At 61.4% G+C, this 16,912-nt stretch overlaps 1 protein-coding gene and 1 long non-coding RNA gene across 10 annotated transcripts in view; one reads left to right on the forward strand and one right to left on the reverse strand.

Moving 5' to 3' along the window:
- The window catches only part of GRIN2D (glutamate ionotropic receptor NMDA type subunit 2D), a 38,643-nt gene that overhangs the window by 21,273 nt on the left and 458 nt on the right, over positions 1–16,912 (reverse strand). The window contains exons 2-8 of one of the 5 annotated variants that reach the window (XM_058707900.1): positions 15,980–16,282; positions 12,246–12,736; positions 7,869–8,488; positions 3,490–3,604; positions 2,931–3,142; positions 2,506–2,674; positions 1,875–2,028 (exon numbers count right to left, since the gene is read on the reverse strand). In XM_058707900.1, the coding sequence (XP_058563883.1) occupies positions 1,875–2,028; positions 2,506–2,674; positions 2,931–3,142; positions 3,490–3,604; positions 7,869–8,488; positions 12,246–12,710 (1,735 nt within the window). In that variant the 5' untranslated portion in view covers positions 12,711–12,736; positions 15,980–16,282. Of the gene's footprint in view, positions 1–1,874; positions 2,029–2,505; positions 2,675–2,930; positions 3,143–3,489; positions 3,639–7,868; positions 8,489–12,028; positions 12,094–12,245; positions 13,880–15,979; positions 16,383–16,912 lie in introns of those variants that run through there. The other 4 variants (XM_058707899.1, XM_058707902.1, XM_058707898.1 and 1 more) reach the window with 4 other exon arrangements.
- LOC131499730 (uncharacterized) lies at positions 1,871–6,442 on the forward strand. Of its 5 annotated transcripts, none has more exons than XR_009256024.1 (4): positions 1,871–1,987; positions 2,528–2,568; positions 5,725–5,969; positions 6,273–6,429. It is a non-coding gene; the product is annotated as an uncharacterized LOC131499730 (long non-coding RNA). The 5 variants fall into 5 exon arrangements; XR_009256026.1 differs by lacking the exons at positions 1,871–1,987; positions 2,528–2,568 and adding exons at positions 5,120–5,138; positions 5,268–5,315 and having other exon boundaries at positions 6,273–6,442; XR_009256022.1 differs by lacking the exon at positions 1,871–1,987 and having other exon boundaries at positions 2,455–2,568; positions 6,273–6,442.

Below are 16,912 nucleotides of genomic sequence, written 5' to 3' on the forward strand. Positions count from 1 at the left end.
CACCACCCCCCTCCCCGGCCCCTGCAGCCCTAGAGGATCCTTCTGCACCCAGCGGTGACCTGGCCTCCCCCCTGCCCATAGCCCTCTGTGGCTCCCCAGCGCCTCCGTGACAAAGTCACCGCCCCTCAGCCTCGCTTCCACGCTCCTTTCCGGCATGATCACTCTCTCAACAACCCACTGCTTTAACCGGCCAGAACTCACAGTTCCAGAATGAGCCTCACCCTCTCCGCCTTGTCTCCACCGCTCCCCTGACAGGGGCACCACCCTGACCTACCTACCAGACAAACTCGCATCCGTGCGTCTCCTCCTCACACCGCCTCCGGGAGGTTTCACCGACAATGAACCCAAATCGCCACTTCCCCGAGATTCCTACCAGGTGATCTGACCTCCCTGGGCCAAGCGCAAGCGGCCAGCACTGCCCCTGCCACAGCAGGGTCACCACCCGGACTGTCACTGCGGCATCCGGGAACGCCCTTGTTGCCTCCGCTGGGCAACGTGGTGGCGCACAAGTACGACCTTGTCACTTCCCTGCTGAAGCAGGGGCCCCATGTGCCTCTCAGGGTGTACCCGCAGGGACCTTGGTGCAAAGAGAAGGCCACGGAGACGTTGTCGGGGGAAATACACAGAAACGAAACACAAAGGAAGAGCTGTGCTGTCTCCCGGCCTTTCTGCTCCCAGGAGCTTTGCCCAGACTTCAGAGAGCAAGAGAGAACTGACGTGCCCTGCTGCCCTTGGCCTGATGTGCACTTTTCTTGCTGTTGTCTCCCAGTTCGGTCAGTGAGATCCCGACCCGGTGCGCCTCAAGGCCACCAACCCGCTGGGTGTCAGCTTCCCAATCGCATCCCAGGACTGGTTCCTTCCTTGTCTCACCCCCACTGCCATTTTCTTATCCCACACCCACCACCGCGCTGCACGGGCCTCTGCCTTCCCGGGGGCCTCCGGCCTCCACAGGGCCTCCAGTGGGATGTTTTATAAGCCTAGATCTGATCATATGCCCCCTCCCCCATCACCTGTAGTTAAAACCTTGGCCGTCGCAGCAAGAGTGAAACCCCACTCTCCTACCAGAGCCACCAGGGCCCCTGCATCATCCACTCTGTGCCCTCTCGGTCCTCGCCTCCCACCCTCTCACGGCCACCTCCAGCCACACAGGCTTCGCTCCGTTTCCCAAACACTCCACACGCGTTCCCACCTTTGGGGTCTCTGCCCGCTGCTCCCTCTGCCTGGAACCGTTCTCCAGCCAGATCTCCACAGGACCGAGTCACCTCCCTAAAGGGGCCCTCCTGCCCTCCCCTGATGGCACCGAGCCTGTACCCCTCCAACTCTTCCCCTGGCTTAGTTTCTCATCCTCTTCATCACCACCTACAGTGATTTCGTCCCATGGATCCGTTTAAGAGATCATTGTCTGTCTTCCCACGAGGCCAAGAGCTCTTAGAGGACAGGGATTTGCGTGCAGCCCTGGAGCCCAGCACATGATAGGTACGCAGTGAACACCGATAAGTGAATCGAGCGCTTACTATGTGCCATTACCAAGCTAATCTCTTTTCCTCATCTCATATACAGGGGAAGACTTGGGGCTTGTGGGGCCTGAAGCTTATACAATTTGGAGGGGTGTCTTTAAGAAAAAAAACCATACAGGATTACGACTCCAAGAATGCAAGGCGCAGGGCCTTGAAGAGAATGTGCCAGAGAAGGTTCCTGAAGCTCCAGTGTCCTGGGCCTCGTGGTAAGATGGCTTCTCCCGTTTTACAGACTGGGAAACCGAAGCTCAGAAGCCATGCCAACTTGGCCAGTCACACCGCGGGGACAGGCAACACCAGGATGGGACCCGGGCACGCAGCTGCCCCAGTGTCGCCGTCCCAGGGCCCCGGGCTCACCGAGGAAGGCCGAGGGGGACACGGTGCCATTGCTGCGGGCCACCATCACACTGATGCCCGTCTCCACGAAGGGGACAGAGAAGTCCACGATCTCGGAGCGCTCCTCGTTGATGGTGAGGGAGCCGATGGCCATGTCGGCGCGCTGGTAGAACACCTGGGGTGAGGGCGAGGAAGGGGGTGAAGGGACCCGGCTGGCTCAAGCACATAGAGGAGGATGGTGGGCAAGCCCGGCCCCAGGAGACCAGAGACGGGGGGACAGAGAGGGTTAGGAGAGTGGATGAGGGGGACGCAGAGTGGGGCACGAAAGGCGGAGGGGAGAGGCGGGGAACGGGAGTGGGAGGAGGTAGCCCCAGGCCCCGTGAGGCTCCGAGAACCCGCTCTCCGGATTTGGGCGGCGTCCCCCTCGGCCCCGCCCCCTTCTTGCAGGGTGCCGCCCTCCTGGCCCCGCCCCTTTCGCGGTCGCGTCCCTCCTCGTGGCCCCGCCCCGCGGCCGAGGCGGCTCTTCGGGGGCCAGCCCCGCCCCTTCCGAGCCCGGCTTCCCTCCTTCGGGCCACGCCCCTCCGGCCCCAGGGCTCTAGCGCCTTGGCCCCGCCCCAGCCCGGCTCCTCCCCGGACCGCGTCCCCGCCTCACCTCGCCGATCATGCCGTTCCAGACGCCGTCGATCTTCTTTCCGTGCTTGCCGTTGGTGACCAGGTAGAGGTCGTAGCTGAAGCCGATGGTCTGCGCCAGCCGCTTCAGGATGTCGATGCAGAAGCCCTTGCAGCACCGCTTTTCCGGGCGGGGGGCGTCCGGGGGAGGGCTGCGGGGGAGCGAGCAGGCTTGGGGATGCCGGGGACCCCCCACTCCAGACTCCCCCATGGGGTGAGGGTGTGGAGGGAGAGCCAAGCAGCAGCTAAAACTATGGCTAGCGCTTTCTGGGGAAACTGAGGCTCGGAGGAGTTCCGTGACTGGTCCAAGGTGACTGGGCTGAGTGCCCAGGGAGGAGGGGGCTGGGGCCAGGGCTGCCGGGCTTCAAGGGAGTTTGAAACTGGAACTCCTGGAGGTCGGGCTGTCACCTGTGGGTGCGGTTGAGCTGGCTCCGGCAGGGCACGGAGTCTCGGATGCAGGTGCCACTAATGGGGTCGGCGGGCTCCACAATGACAAAGGGCCTCTCCTCCAGCGTGGCCACGGTGAGGTGCTGTGTGTCATCCACAGGCTGCAGGAAGCGGCCGTAGCGGGACCACAGCGGGTACTTGAGGCGGAGAGTCTGCTGCTCCCAGCTGCCCACCTTGGCCAAGAGAAGGGGATTCAGGCTTCCTTCCGGGGGTGGAGGGTACTTTCCAGAATGTTCTGCCCATCACGGCCCTCCTTCCTCAGGGCGCAGGCTCCCAGCTCCTTCTCCCTTAGATGCAGGAGTCTGGGCCCCCTGAGAACCCACAGGTCTAGGCTCCCCCTCCCCCCCCCGCCCCCCCCCCCGACCTAAAAGTCCAGGCTCCTCCCTCCCTCAGAGGCCGGGGTCCAGGACCTCAGCCCTTCTCTCTGCCAGGACCCAGGCGTCTGGGTCCCCACGCCCTCTCCCTCAGTACCCAGGAGTCCGGACCCTCTCCCATGCCTGAGGTTGGGGTTGGGACTCACCACCTCCCAAGTCCTATCTCTGGTGAGGGAGATGACAACCAGAGAGGGGTTCACCAAGAAGCCATCCTCATTGAAGGAGTAATCCCGGTTGTCCCAGGTAATATTCATGAAGTACCTGCCCAGGAGGAAGGGAGGGGACATGTGGGTACCTGGACTGGCCCTAGGCGGGTGAAGGCAGAGAAAATTCCCTTCTATGGACCAGCCTCAGCCCCTGGCTGGAGTCTCTCCCCCCAGATCCCGAACACCCAAGTCTTCTTTTTCTTTGTTCTCTCTCTGCTCACTGCCCAGTGCCCCCTGAACAAGGTCCCAGACCCTCCGCTTGAGTTTGAGGTCCTCTTAGAGACCCTGTGTATTCTGGCCCCACCTGCCTGTGCAGCCGCATCTCTGATTCCTTCCTACCCTCAAATTCTTTCTGCCCTGAGCCCTTTTTGCGCCCCACTAACACTGAATGCAAAGTGTCCCCCAGGGGGGCCTGGGTGGCTCTGTCGGTGAAGCGTCTGACTCTTGATTTCGGCTCCGGTCGTGATCTCGCAGTTCGTGGGTTCGAGCCCTGAGTCTGGGCTCTGCACTGGCAGTGAGGAGCCTGCTTGGGACTTTTTCTCTCCCTTTCTCTCTGCCCCACCCCTGCTCATGCTCTCTCTGTCCCAGGAATAAATAAATTTAACAACAACAACAAAGTGTCCCCCAAACGTATCAAGTGGCTTCCTATCTCTAGACCATTGTAGGTGCTGTGCTCTCTGCCTGGAAAATGTTTCTTCTGTCCCTTCTCACCCTGATTGATTCTTATGTCTTCAAGATTCAGCTCAAGTGTCCCTTCCTCTGGGGGAAGCCCCAGAGGGTCTCGGAACTCCCCGTTCACTATGCAATGGTACCTGTACTGTGAACGCCTGCCACAGGGCCTTGGCCACTGCACCAGACCCTCAACGGCCATCCTCACACCCCCTCCTCCCCCTGCCCAGGCCATGAGTCCCCAAGTGCCACCTTCCTGCCCCCCTCATCCCTCCTCTCCATCGCCCTGGGCTTCCTGGACCCCTGCCCCATGGCTCCCCAGTGCTCCAGAACAAAGTCCAGCCTCTCAACCTGGCATTCAAGGCCCTTATGGCCTGGCCCCCCTCTACCTCCCCAGCCTCATCACCCCCAACCCCTAATTCTCCTGCCTTCATCCCCCCCCCTGAGCTATTGTGGGTCCAGCCACCTGCCTGAGTTTTTCTCCCTTCCGGGCCTTTGTACGATGCTGATCTTTCTGCCCGGAATACTATTTTCTGGTGAACTCCGAGCCGCTCTTAGAATCATATCCACCCCCCCCTTAACCTGGCCCAAATGCCCTACATGCGCTCGGCCTCTGTGGGCCTCCCTTATTTTCCTGCGCCCTCAGCACCAGCCACAGTGGCTTTGTTTCAGGCTCCCAAACAGGCAATTCCAGCCCGAGGGCCTCGGCACCGGCTGCTCTCTCTCCCTTCTCTTCACTCCAACCTTGCAACAGTTGGCTCTTTTCCTTTAATCCCCCCCCCCCGCTTTTTTTTTTTTTTTTTTTTTTTTTTTTTTTGCCTCCAAATTTCACCTCCGCAGAAAGACCTTCCCACGCGACCTCGCCTGACTTGGAATCCTGGGCATTTCTTATCACGTTCTACTTGTTTCCTCACGGTTTCGTCACCTGCTGGTATGTTTTCTTCCTTGTCTTGTCGGTTCGCTGTTTTTGTCTCTGCCATGAGCTGGTAAGCTCTATGAGAGCGGGGACCTCATTCTAATGATACTATGTACTCTTGTGTCTAAAGCAGGGCTTGGCACACAGAAGACTACGCAGTAAAGGGCTTTTCAGTGGATGAGTGAGTTGAGCAATTCAACTGTCAGGTCTCAGCTCAGAGAGCTCCTCGTCTCGGAAACCTCCCTGACTCCATACGCAGACCCGTGACTGTGCAGCCTCGTTTGGAAGGCTGATTGGGGCCAATGGAATTCTTTCTTTGCGAAGACGTTGGCTGCGAGATTGGGGGAGGGGGGATGGGTGGTAGACAGGATGGGATGAAACGATGAGGGTTAGCAGAGAGCTGAGATTCTGCGTGAGCAGTGGTAAGGAGAGAACCCGAGCGTGGCAAGTCGGGAAGGGGCCGGGGGGGGGGGGGAGAGGCAGGGACCGAGAGAGTAAGAGGGACACAATCAGAAAGAGATTGGCCTCAATTCCTGGCGTCTGGGCTGCTGTGCGTGTTTATCTTGCCAATAAACCCCCTTTTCCCTCAGGAAAGTTGAATGAGTCTCTGCTCCCTGCAACCCGAAATGTCTTGGCTCAGACAGTAACTCCTGCTGGCGCTCCCACAATGCCCGCGCCACCCCCAGGATTGCCAGCCGCACACCGTGTTGTCATGATCCCGTCCCTGTCTGCCACCCCTCCAGGACCCTGTGTTCTTTGAAGAGAAGTCCATGGGCTTATTCATCTCTTGTGTTCCCAGAGCCCAGCACGAGCCCTCGTTCCCAGCGGGCGCTCAGTAAGTATTTATGAACGCGGGACGCTCTCCTCACCTCCTCCCTGGCTCCTGTTCCCCAAGTCACCAACTTCACATCACTCCCCCTAGGTTTTCTTCTCCACCCACCCCTCTTCCTAAGCCCCGCCCACCCCTCTTCCTAAGCCCCACCCACCCCCTCTTCCTAGGCTCCACCCACCCCTCTTCCTAAGCCCCGCCCACCCCTCTTCCTAAGCCCCGCCCACCCCTCTTCCTAAGCCCCACCCACCCCCTCTTCCTAGGCTCCACCCACCCCCTCTTCCTAAGCTCCCCTCGCCCTCGCTTCAGGATCAGAGGGCTCTCCTTCCACTGTTCTGTCACCAGACTCATCATTGCGGACACTTCCTGCGGCGGAGATGCTGTTTCCCACCAAACCCTGTCCTCCTCTGGCCTGTCCAGCCAGAGTCCACGCTTCCCAGGCCTCCCGGCGGCCAGCGCCCAGGCACGCGCAGGCAGGCGCCGGCCAATCAGAACTGCCGTCTCACCAATCTGCATGGACGCCACTGTCACCAACCAATCAGGCAGCCCCGGGCGCATGACGCCATTCTCGCCAACGGAAAGGATGCCTTGTCCCTGCCGTAGCACTTGCCCCAAAAAGGAAATCGCTCGCTCCCCACTTCCTCTCTTTCCTCCTTCTCAGGAACTAGAATTCAGACACGCCAAGGACGCAGCTTGGACCCCGCAAAGAAGGGGGGCAGAGCAACAGGGCGGGAGGGTCCTGGGTCCCTGAATGATCACCTGGGACAACAGAGCCTGCGATAGCCTGGAACACTCATGTCTGGATTTTTTTTTTTAAGCTTTTATTTTACTAAATTTTTTCAAACGTTTATTTATTTTTGAGACACACACACACACACACACACACACACACACACACACACACACACAGTCTGAGCGGGGGAGGGGCAGAGGGAGAGGGAGACACAGAATCAGAAGCAGGCTCCAGGCTCTGAGCTGTTAGCACAGAGCCAGACGCGGGGACTTGAACCCACGGACCGTGACATCATGACCTGAGCCGAAATCGGACTCCTAACCGCCACCCAGGCGCCCCTTTAAGATTTTATTTTTAAGTGATCTCTACTCCCCACGTGGGGCTCGAACCTACGACCCAGAGATGGAGAGTCCCAGAGATGGAGAGTCGCACTCTTTACCGCCTGAACCAGCCAGGTGCCCCTCATTTCCGGATCGACAGAACAACTTGTACCTCGTTTGGGGCACTGAATTGTTGGGGTCATTTTGTTACTGAAATCCAGCTTATACTCTGGATGCATTCCACCACATCTGAGGTGCCCGCAAGTAGAAGATGTAACTCGGGGCGCCTGAGTGGCTCAGTCGGTTGAGCGTCCAACTCCGGCCCAGGCCGATCGCCACACGATTGCCACGGTTCGTGAGTTCGAGCCCCCGCCTCGGGCTGGCTGCTGTCCGTGCAGAGCCTGCTTCAGCTCTTCTGTCCCCACCCCTCCTCTCTGCCCCTTCCCCGCTCGCACGCTCTCTCTCAAAAATAAGTAAATCCTTAAGATGTATCATTATTTCTATGTACCACAAGGAAAGAAAAACGCACTGCCAATTAAACCGCGAGAAGCCGCCAATCGTCAGGCGTGTATTGATTTCAGAGACATTACACTGTGAAACAAACCATCGTCTGAAAATCGCGAACTGTTGTAATAACACGCTCACTGTGTCTTGGGTGTTTCTTTTCCAAGTTATCTAGTGTAACCCCAGGAAGGAGACCCCACTGTGTCCACTTTACAGAAGAGAACACCGGGGCTCTGAGAGGGGCCGCGACCCGTCCGAGGCTGCTCGGCCGGCGAGCGGGTAGTCCGGCTCTAGAGGCTTCCCACAGCCCTCCTACAGCAACCCCCCCCCCCCCCCCCCCCCGCTCACCTGTGTAGACTCTCCCCGCGGTGGGTGCGGTTCTGGGCACGACAGTCGTGGCCGAGCTCGGGCAGGAAGCCGTAGTCACGCAGCAGAGCCTGGGCGCCTCTGGCCACCACCGCCACGCCGGCCGCCACACGCCGGGCCAGGTCGTCCCGCCAGCCAGCCGAGCGCACTGCAAACAGCCCGGCGGGCAGTGGGGCGCCTCCTGGCAGCAGAGGGGGCTCGCCCGGGGCGCCCGAGCCGCCGCCTCCAGCCAGCTGGGGCCCCACCATGAACCACACGTAGCCAGGCCCGGTGAGGCCCGCCTCCTCCGCGGCCCGGAACACCGGCTCGGCCTCTTCGCGGGCGCAGAAGAGCAGGCGGATCTGGGCGCTGACGCTGCGGAGCTGGGCACCCAGCACGGCCTCGCCCGCTCCGGGGTCGAGCGTCAGGGCCCCGCGGTGCTCCCAGCCCACCATGCTGCCATCCGTCAGCACCTCGATGTAGGACAGGAAGGCCCGGTGGCCGGGGGCGCGCGTGGTCACCGCTGCGAAGGACGTCCAGTCGTACTCCTCCAGCACCTCGAAAATTACCTGGAGCTGTTGCTCTGTGGACGAGCCCAGCTGCAGGAAGGTGGAGCCCTTCTCCTGCGCGGGGAGGAGGGGGATGTCAGGCCCCGTGACGTGCGGAGGCCACAGCTCCCAGCAGTCCCTGAGGGGCCTTCGGTTCCCAGTGGTCAAGAGGGATCTCATCTCCCGGCAGCTGACAAGGGCACCCCGGTGGCCTAGCTCTTCACCAGACCCCTCTGCCTGTCTTGCTGGAGCACAGAGCTGGGCCTGGGGTAGGTGTCGCCTCGCTACTGAGTTCTAGGCCTATCCGTCAAAGCTCTCTCGCCTCCCCGTGCACCTGACTCTCCTCCCTGCCTGAGCAACGGGGCAGAGGCCCCAGCAGAGAGCTCTGAGGTCCTAAGGGATTACAGAGCCGCAAGAGGGAGGAGCCCGAGTCCCTGAGACATCCCTTGGAGGAGAGCCCCCTGCGGTCAGGAACGCCTGTTTGGATTTTATACGCGTGAGAAACAGCCTTCTATGGGGCTGAGCCACCGAGACGTGGGGGTTTATCTGTTACAGCAGCTCACATCACCCTAGGACACGCCCAGCATCCAGGGAGGGAACTACAGTCCCCAGCCTCCACCGAGAGGGACTACATCTCCCAGCATGCAACGAGGGTGCCGAAGGTACCGTCACTCCCAGCCGGAAGCAGCTTTGCTGGGTGGATTTGCCCTTCTCTGATGTTTGCCTGCTACCTCCATGACTTTTTCCTTTGTTGGACAGTTCCTCAGTATTCTAAATGCAGTAGTGCCCTTGTCTCCTCTTTTTTCTCCGTCCTCCCTCCCTGGCGATCTCATCCAGACCCGCGCATTTAAATACTGTCTCCATAGGGCGCCTGGGTGGCTCAGGCGGTTGTTTGGCTCAGGTCATGATCTTACAGTTCGTGAGTTCAGGCCCCGCCTCAGGCTCAGAGCCTGGAGCCTGCTTTGGATTCTGTCTCGTGCGCGCGCGCTCTCAAAACTAAACACTGGAAAGAAAAAAAAAAAAAAAAAAAAAAAAAGAACCCAAAACTGCCTCCCGTGCTGTCCAATATGGTAGCTGCTGCCCGTTTCAATTAATTGAAGTTAAGTAACATTTAGCGCCTTGGCTGCACTAACCACACGTCAAGCTCTCAATAGCACACATGGCTAGTGGCCGACAGACTGGACCGGGCAGATATAGACCATCTTCATCACCGCAGAAAGTTCTATTACCGGGGACGGAACGTTGCTGCCTCCTATACAGTTACCACCTCTCTCGTGGACTTCAGACGGACCTAGCCCCCTTTCTTCTCAACCTCTCCTCTTGGATTTCCCAGAGGCATCTCAAAATTAGGATTTTGATCTTGATCTTTCCCCCTGGCCTCAAACTTGTTCCCTCTCTTCCTATCCTTATTCACCCAGATGCTCAGGTCCCAAAGCTAAATTCTCCTTTCCTTCTCTTTCTCTCCTGCCTGATCCAGGCCATTTTCCAGTCTTCTCGGCTCTCCGTTCAAAACATAACCCCCGTCATCTGTTCTTCCACAGATGTTCTGGTCTGCTGCCTTATCACAACCCTCGTTGGTCACGTTCTGGCTTAGACAACTGTAACAGCTTCCTGACCCCTCTCCGCTAACACTTTTTTTTTCCCCCCAATCTTCCAGTCCATTCTCCATCCAGCAGCCAGACAGAGTCAATCTTGTCAAAATACCAGTTGGATCAAATCCCTTCTGGGTTGAACACCTTCCAATAATTCTACCTTCTAGTCAAAGCCAAAGTCCTCACTGTGGTCCACAGGCCCTGCGCGAGCAGGCCCTCGTTGCCTCTCCGACCCCCCACCTCCCCGCCACCCCCCACCTCTTTGTTCTTCCTCAAACACATCAAGTTCCTTCCAGCTTGGAGGGCTTGGCCCGTAGCTGGCCCCTCTCTCTCTCTCCCTCTCTCCCTCTCTCTCTCTCTCTCTCTCTCTCTCTCTCTCTCTCTCTGTCTCTCTCTCTCTCTCCAGGACAGATTTTGGCATCTGCGATTTGCTTCCTGTCTCCCCGTTAGAATGCAAACTACGTAAGACAGCAGGGGGCGTATCTTTTTTTTTTTTTCCCTTTCATAACTGTCTTCCCCAGAAGCTAAAACAGCCCTGGCACAGAATCAGCCCTCAGTGACAAGAAACGGACTTTCTTCCCAGGCGTGTGCCTGTGGTTATACGGGTAGGAGACTTGGGCGGTTGTCCTGAGGGGATGAGGCCTCCCAGCGTGCAACGAGAATCCCGACAGGGCCTCGTCCTTGGCAAGTGGAGATGTGCTGAGGGGGTCACGGTCCCGGCATTCAGTGGAGGCATGATGGCCCTGCGAGGACCACGCCTTCTTCCATCCAGAGATACTGAAGGGACTACATTTCCCGGAAGGCAACGAGAGGGCGCTGAGCAGGGTCCCAGTTCCCGGGTGGCCGTAAACACAGAGGCCCACACTTATCAGGGGCAACGGAGGCAGGAGGAACCACATCCCTCGGTAGGCGACAAAGGTGGCAGCCACGCCGTCATAAGAAATCACCTCGAAGGGGATCTGCCTGCAAATCTCTGGGCAACTCCTGTCTCAGAGAAGAAAGTTGGACAGAGGCCCTTCCCAGAATGCTCCGGTCAGGAGAGAGCTACGAATCCCAGGATGTAATTCTGACCTAGTCACAAGGCCACCGGCCCTCTCAGCAGGGACCTGCTGGGGACTTAGGCTCCGCCCACTCAGATGGCCCCATCCACGGCAAATGCCACCTCTGTTCCGCTGGCTCCACCCCTGAACAGGCCCCGCCCCTTCTCAGGCTCCTCCTCTTAGCGGATCCCTTCTCCTTGTCAGTCCGCACACCAGACTTGGTCCAGTTCTGTCCTTTCCTACCAGAAGTCCGCTCCAGCTGGTCCCCCTGTGCCCTCGAGCTGCAGACCTCTTTGCGGGGCCGCAGCCAGCTCCAGCCGCCGCCCCCTCTCCCCTGCAGGGTCCTGGGTTTGATCTTTCATTTCGGCTGGGCCTGCCTCTCTGGTGGCCCTTCATCCTCGCAGGCCCACCCTCCGGATTCTCTCTTTCCACACTTTACAACTGGGGCATGCCTCTGCCCAACCCCCATTCCGCGACTGTCTCCTTGTCTAGGCCCCGCCCCTTTAGTCCACAGCGTAGGCCCTGCCACCTTCCTGGCCTGGCTCCTCACCGGCTAGCTCTGCCCCTTCCCTGACTACCTTCCCCGGCCCACCTCTCACTAACGACTCCTCCCCTTCTCCTGCCCCTCCTTTCACCGGATGGCTCCGTCCTTCTACCTCGACCTCTGGAGCCCATGCCCTCCAGGCCGAGCCCCTGCCCGTCCCTGACCTCAGTACCCTCTTTCCTGGCCCTCTCCCTGCCTTCCTGGCCCCCGCCTCCTCACTAGGCCTCACCCCTTCCTGAACCCCATTCCTTTCCAAACGACTCTCCCCTTGCCCATCCCAGATCCCACCCCGCCCTCAGAGCTTTACATCCCGGGCGGGTCCCTATCTGTAACCAGTCCCCGGCCCTCGCTGGTCCGCCCCGCCCCGCCTCTTCCCCGGGTGCCACTCCCCCCCCGACTCGCTTCTCCCGCAGGCCCTCAACCCTCCCCATACTCTGACCGTCCACGCCCCGCAGGGCCTCTCTCAGACCCTGCTCCTAGGTCAGTCCCCCGGCGGGGCCCGCGGGCTCGGTATAGACCACGCCCCTCCGTGTCAACCCCGCCCCTTACCTAGATCTGACTCCACCCGCCGGCCCCACTGCGGCCCAGATGCGGACCCTCAGGCTGGGCCCCGCCCCCTGCGGCCGGCCCCGCCCCCCCCCGCGGGTCGCGCGCACCTTGGGCGTGAGCACGAGCGCGGCGCCGCCGTGCACGGCCACGATGGGCAGCGAGGTCTGCGCCGACAGGAAGTCGAGGATGGGCGCGACGGCGGGCGCGCGCGAGTCGTCCTCGAACACGACGCCGTGCACGCGCAGCCCCGACAGCAGGTCGCAGAGCTGCAGCACGAGGCTGCGCGGGTCCGAGCCGTTGAGCACCAGCGCCACCGGTCGCACGTCCAGGCCCGGGCTGCGCACGGCCGCCGCCACGGCCGGGCCCAGGCGCGCCGCCTCGGTCGCGTACGCGGGCCCCGAGAACACGAGCGCCACGTTGAGCGGCCGCGCCCCGCCGGGGCCCCCGCCGGGCCCGCCGGCCCCGCCCGGTCCCGGCGCCTCCTCCGGGAACGGGCTGGCGCAGGCCAGCGCCAGCAGCAGCAGCATCTTAGCGGGGCCCCGAGGGCCGCGGGGGCCACCGGCGCCGCGCATCGCCTGCGGGCCCCTCCGGGCGGCCTCTGACACGGGAGAGGGGGCGCGCCGAGCCGGGGAGACCCCGGGAGCGGAGAGAGACACGCGGGAGGGGGAGACACAGAGATGGGGAGACGGAGACGCGGGGGACAAGAGGCAGAGAGACACGGAGAAGAGGAGATACAGGGAAGGGGAGACGCAGAGAGAGGGAGGAGAGGGAAAGGTCGGGGTAGTAGAGGCGGAGAGAGGCACGGGCACGGGGAGAGCCAGAGACGGAGAGAGCGAGGCACAGGGACGGCCACAGAGCCAGGGAAAGTAGAGGTGGGTGACGGGGACAGAGCAGGTGCAGAGGGAGGGACAAGAGTCGAGGCAAGAACGGGGTGGACAATGATGCAGGACGGATGGGTAACAAACCCACAGCGATGGGGTCAGAATGGGAGCAGAGAGAGAGACCCAGGGAGATAGGGAGTGAGAGGAAAACAGCCACAGAGAGATGGTTGGAGGGAGGCATGGACGGGAACAAGGAGGGAGAGGGAAAGGAGAAACAGAGACGGGGGGGTAGAGAGGCGCAGAGTGACAGAGACGGGGAGAGGAAGGTGGCAGAGATAAGCCAGAGCGACAGAAGTAGGGGGGGAGTGACAAGGGAGGCCGGGAGAGACGGCAGAGATAAGCAAGGAAGGCGGGAGAGATAGGAGAGGCGAGAAAGTTGGACAGAGGGCGGAAAACGGAAAGAAGCCCGGAGAGCCGGAGACAGACCCCACGGCCACCAAGAGACCCGGACACACGAGAGAAAAACAGGCAGCACAGAGATTGAGGGAGGAGGCAGGCAGAGCAGACAGAAAACATAGGAAGACAGAAATAGCGAACCAAGGGAAAGATCAAGACCCCCACCAGGGAGGTGCCCAGCACAGACATGAAAGGAAGGCCAGGAAGGCGGGTGGCAGGAGGGATCAAAAATGAAAGGAAGAAAAAGTGAGGGGGAAAAAAAAAAAAAAAAAGAAAGGGAAAAGGGGTCAGGTGTGTGGGGGGAGAGAAAGAAGAGACAAAAAGAAATGAGTGGGGCATCCCAAGGGGAGAAAACGCCCCCAGGGCCTTACCCCCCACCTCGACCACAACCCCCAACCAGTTTTTGCCCCGTTACTTCTGTCCTGTCTCCCTCCCCCCCAACCCCGCACTGTTCTCAGAGCTAGAAAGAGAGTCCCAGTCCAGGCTGGCTTGTGGGGTTGGGGGGCACAGCTGTGGAGAGCTGGGGGGGGGGTGGTGGCGGGGGTCCCTGGCTCCCAGCCCAGAGCAATTTAGTAAATTAGAGGAAATACAGCATCTCTTCCTGTGTCCCCTGTTGAATGCTAGCTGCCTGGGGTGGTCGGGCTGGGAGCCCAGACTCCTGGCTCCTGGGTCTGAAGGAGGAGGGCACTGGGGGCCTGGGCTCCTGGTTCCCGGGAGAGAGATTAGAGTCTGCACTAGGGGCTTCCTGAAGGGGTGAGGGGGTCCAGACAGGGAAGAGTTCCCTCTTGGCTGTCAATCAGGCTCCTATCCGGTTGCCATGGTAGCGCAGGCCTCCTCTACCCCACAGATAGCCAGGGTTGGGGAGAGGCCCACACCCCTTCCCCTGCCTGGAGGCCTTGCTCTGCCCCCCTCCACCTGCCTTCCCAGCGATCCTGGGCCACTGTCACCCCAGGGATGGGGGTGGGGACTCCAAGTATGCCTGGCCCCCCCAAATCCTGGCTCCCCCCGGCCCCTCCTCTCCTCTGCCCTTCCCCAAGCAGCTGGCTCAATCAGCGCTCAGAATAGCCCCCCCCACCCCAAAATAACCCACAGCTGTGGCCTGGCCCCCGCGGGGTTAACACTCGCTCTTTCCTCTTTTCCCCGTGGCTTCTCATCCCTCCGACTCTCCTCTGCCTCAGACCTTCCCCTGCTTGGCCTGGGTCCTAGGGGACCTCAGGGTCCTGCTCCCTGCGGAGGTCCAGGAGGACGGCTCCAGCCCCGCCCTTCAGGAAGCTGGATGACCAGTCCGCCATCGGGGAGGGCAGGCGCCCGCACCTCCAGGGTCTGAGACGTGGCACCCCCAGCAGCTGGGGGGCCTCTGGAGGCCCTGTCCAGGACCCGTGCCTGCAGGGATCACATTGCCCAGGCCCCCAAGGTCCACCTCCTGAGGCTCAGTCCCCAGGTGCATTCCCATGGGGCCAAAGAGCCAGACCCCTCCCCCCCACCTTGCCCTGTCAGAGACTCCGGAGACTGAGCCCCCAGCCCCCTCTTCCCTCAGACACAGAAGCTCTAACTTCTCCCGTAGAGACTCAAGACTCTTGGCTCTGGAGCCCAGGTGCTCAGTTCTGCCCTCTGCCAGGACCCAGGAGTCCTGGCCCCCTCCTGCCCCCCAGACTGGGTGCCCAGCCTCCTCTATGTCCAGAAACCAGGAGTCCAGGCCCCTGGCCCTCTTCTCCCTTAAGGACCCGCTTTTTGTCTCAAGCCCCGTCAGTCCCAACATCCTGGGAGCTCCCCCCACCCAACCCCAGCCAGCTTCAGCCTCCTGTCACCCCACTCAGGTCTTCAGGCTGTCCCCCAGCTGAGGAAGAGGAGGGTGCCAGAGATTCCTGGGGTGTCCCTGTCTCCATCACTCCCCCCCCAATCCATCACAGGAGAGAGGAGAGGCCACTTCGATCAACAGCCCGCCCCCCCCACCTCGCGTCGTGCTGCAGACGGCATCCCGTTCCCCCCCCCCACCTCCAACACCGTTCTTCCCCACCCTAATCCTGGTGCCCAGAACAAGCTGGAAGGGTATTCCAGAACCTTGAGGAAGGGGTGGCAGCCTGGGGCTCGGGGGGCTCGGGGCCTGGATGCCCTCAAGGTCCTTGGCGGGGGTATTAATAGCAGACTCATAGCTCTGAGAAGGGAGGGGAAGAGCGAGAGGAGAGAGGGAGAGGGACGGCCGGCGAGGAGGGGGGGAGATCAATGCGGGCAGGGGGATACAGAGGGAAGAGGGATGGAGAGATGGGAGGCAGAGGGATACGGGGCGTCAGGTATGCGGGGCTGGGGAGAGGGTGCAAAGTGTCCGAGAAATGGGGGATTAGGAGGTCTGAGGTGTAGGCACCCAGGAGAAAAGGGCTCAGAGAGGGGGCGGAGGAGAGATCCCAGGAGACAAGGGAGCTGGAGAGGGAGAGGCAAAGACCTCTGCTCACCATTCAGTCCCCCCCCCTTCCCTGAGGCCCCTGGCCAACTTTCCCGGTCCTAGCTCTGGGGGTCCGCGTTCCCACCCCCACCCCCCACCCCTGCATCCCCTACCCCGGCCTTACCTTTTCATGACCCTGTTCTGTGGGGGGTATTGCGGGGGGCAGGACCGGAACCCAGAGTCCAGCGACCCGAAGATTCCCAGGAGGGCTCAGGGAGCCGCTGGGGGCCCAGGCCCTGGGGCGGCGGCGGTGGCGGCGGCGGCGGCGGCGGCGGCGGTGGCGGTGGCGGTGGCGGTGGTGGGGACCTCCTGCCTGTCCCTGGCTCTGGCTGGCTCTCTCTCCTCGTCTTCGGGCCCGTCCTGCCCTGTCTGTCCCCCAAGGTTGCGGCCACCCCAACTAGGCGAGGGCGCCGCTACACATGTTGCGCTGGAAGTTGGGCCCCGGACATTGCGGAGGCTGTCGGGGTGTCCTCTCGCCGCCCCGACCCCGTGGGGATCCCCCCTCCGCCCACCTGGGGTGCCCCCCCTGCCGCTTCAGCCCCGGCTCCTCCCCCCTTCCATGTGTCCGGTCCCGCCTCTCCCTGGCTCATTCGCACCCCCGCCCTTTGTGCCCTCAGCGCCCCCCCCCCCCAGCGTCTGTGTCTGTCAGTCTGTCTGTCTGGGTCACCTCTGAAGCCGGTGGCTGGGGTGTGTGTGTGTGTGTGTGTGTGTGTGTGTGTGTGTGTGTGTGTGGCGGGAGGCTGCCTGTCTGGGGAGCCGCTTGTCCCTTCCTCGCTTGGCCACCTCCAGACCCCCCCCCCAGCACCCCCACACTCAAATCCAGGCAGAAACACACACATACACACACACACACACACACGCACGACCTCACTTCCCTGGGATTCCCCCCTCAACACCCCCGGAGCTTGAGGAGGGAGACACACACACACACACACACACACGCGCGCGCGCGCGCGCGCGCACGCGGGGGTCCACTGGGGGCCGGGCTGCCACTGCCGTCCGGGGCTGTTCGGACAGACAGGAGGACACAGGCAGCTGGGGACGCCAGACGCCCGGC

The sequence above is a fragment of the Neofelis nebulosa genome, chromosome 17, assembly GCF_028018385.1.
Source record: "Neofelis nebulosa isolate mNeoNeb1 chromosome 17, mNeoNeb1.pri, whole genome shotgun sequence".
NCBI classification, from domain to species: Eukaryota; Metazoa; Chordata; class Mammalia; order Carnivora; family Felidae; genus Neofelis; species Neofelis nebulosa.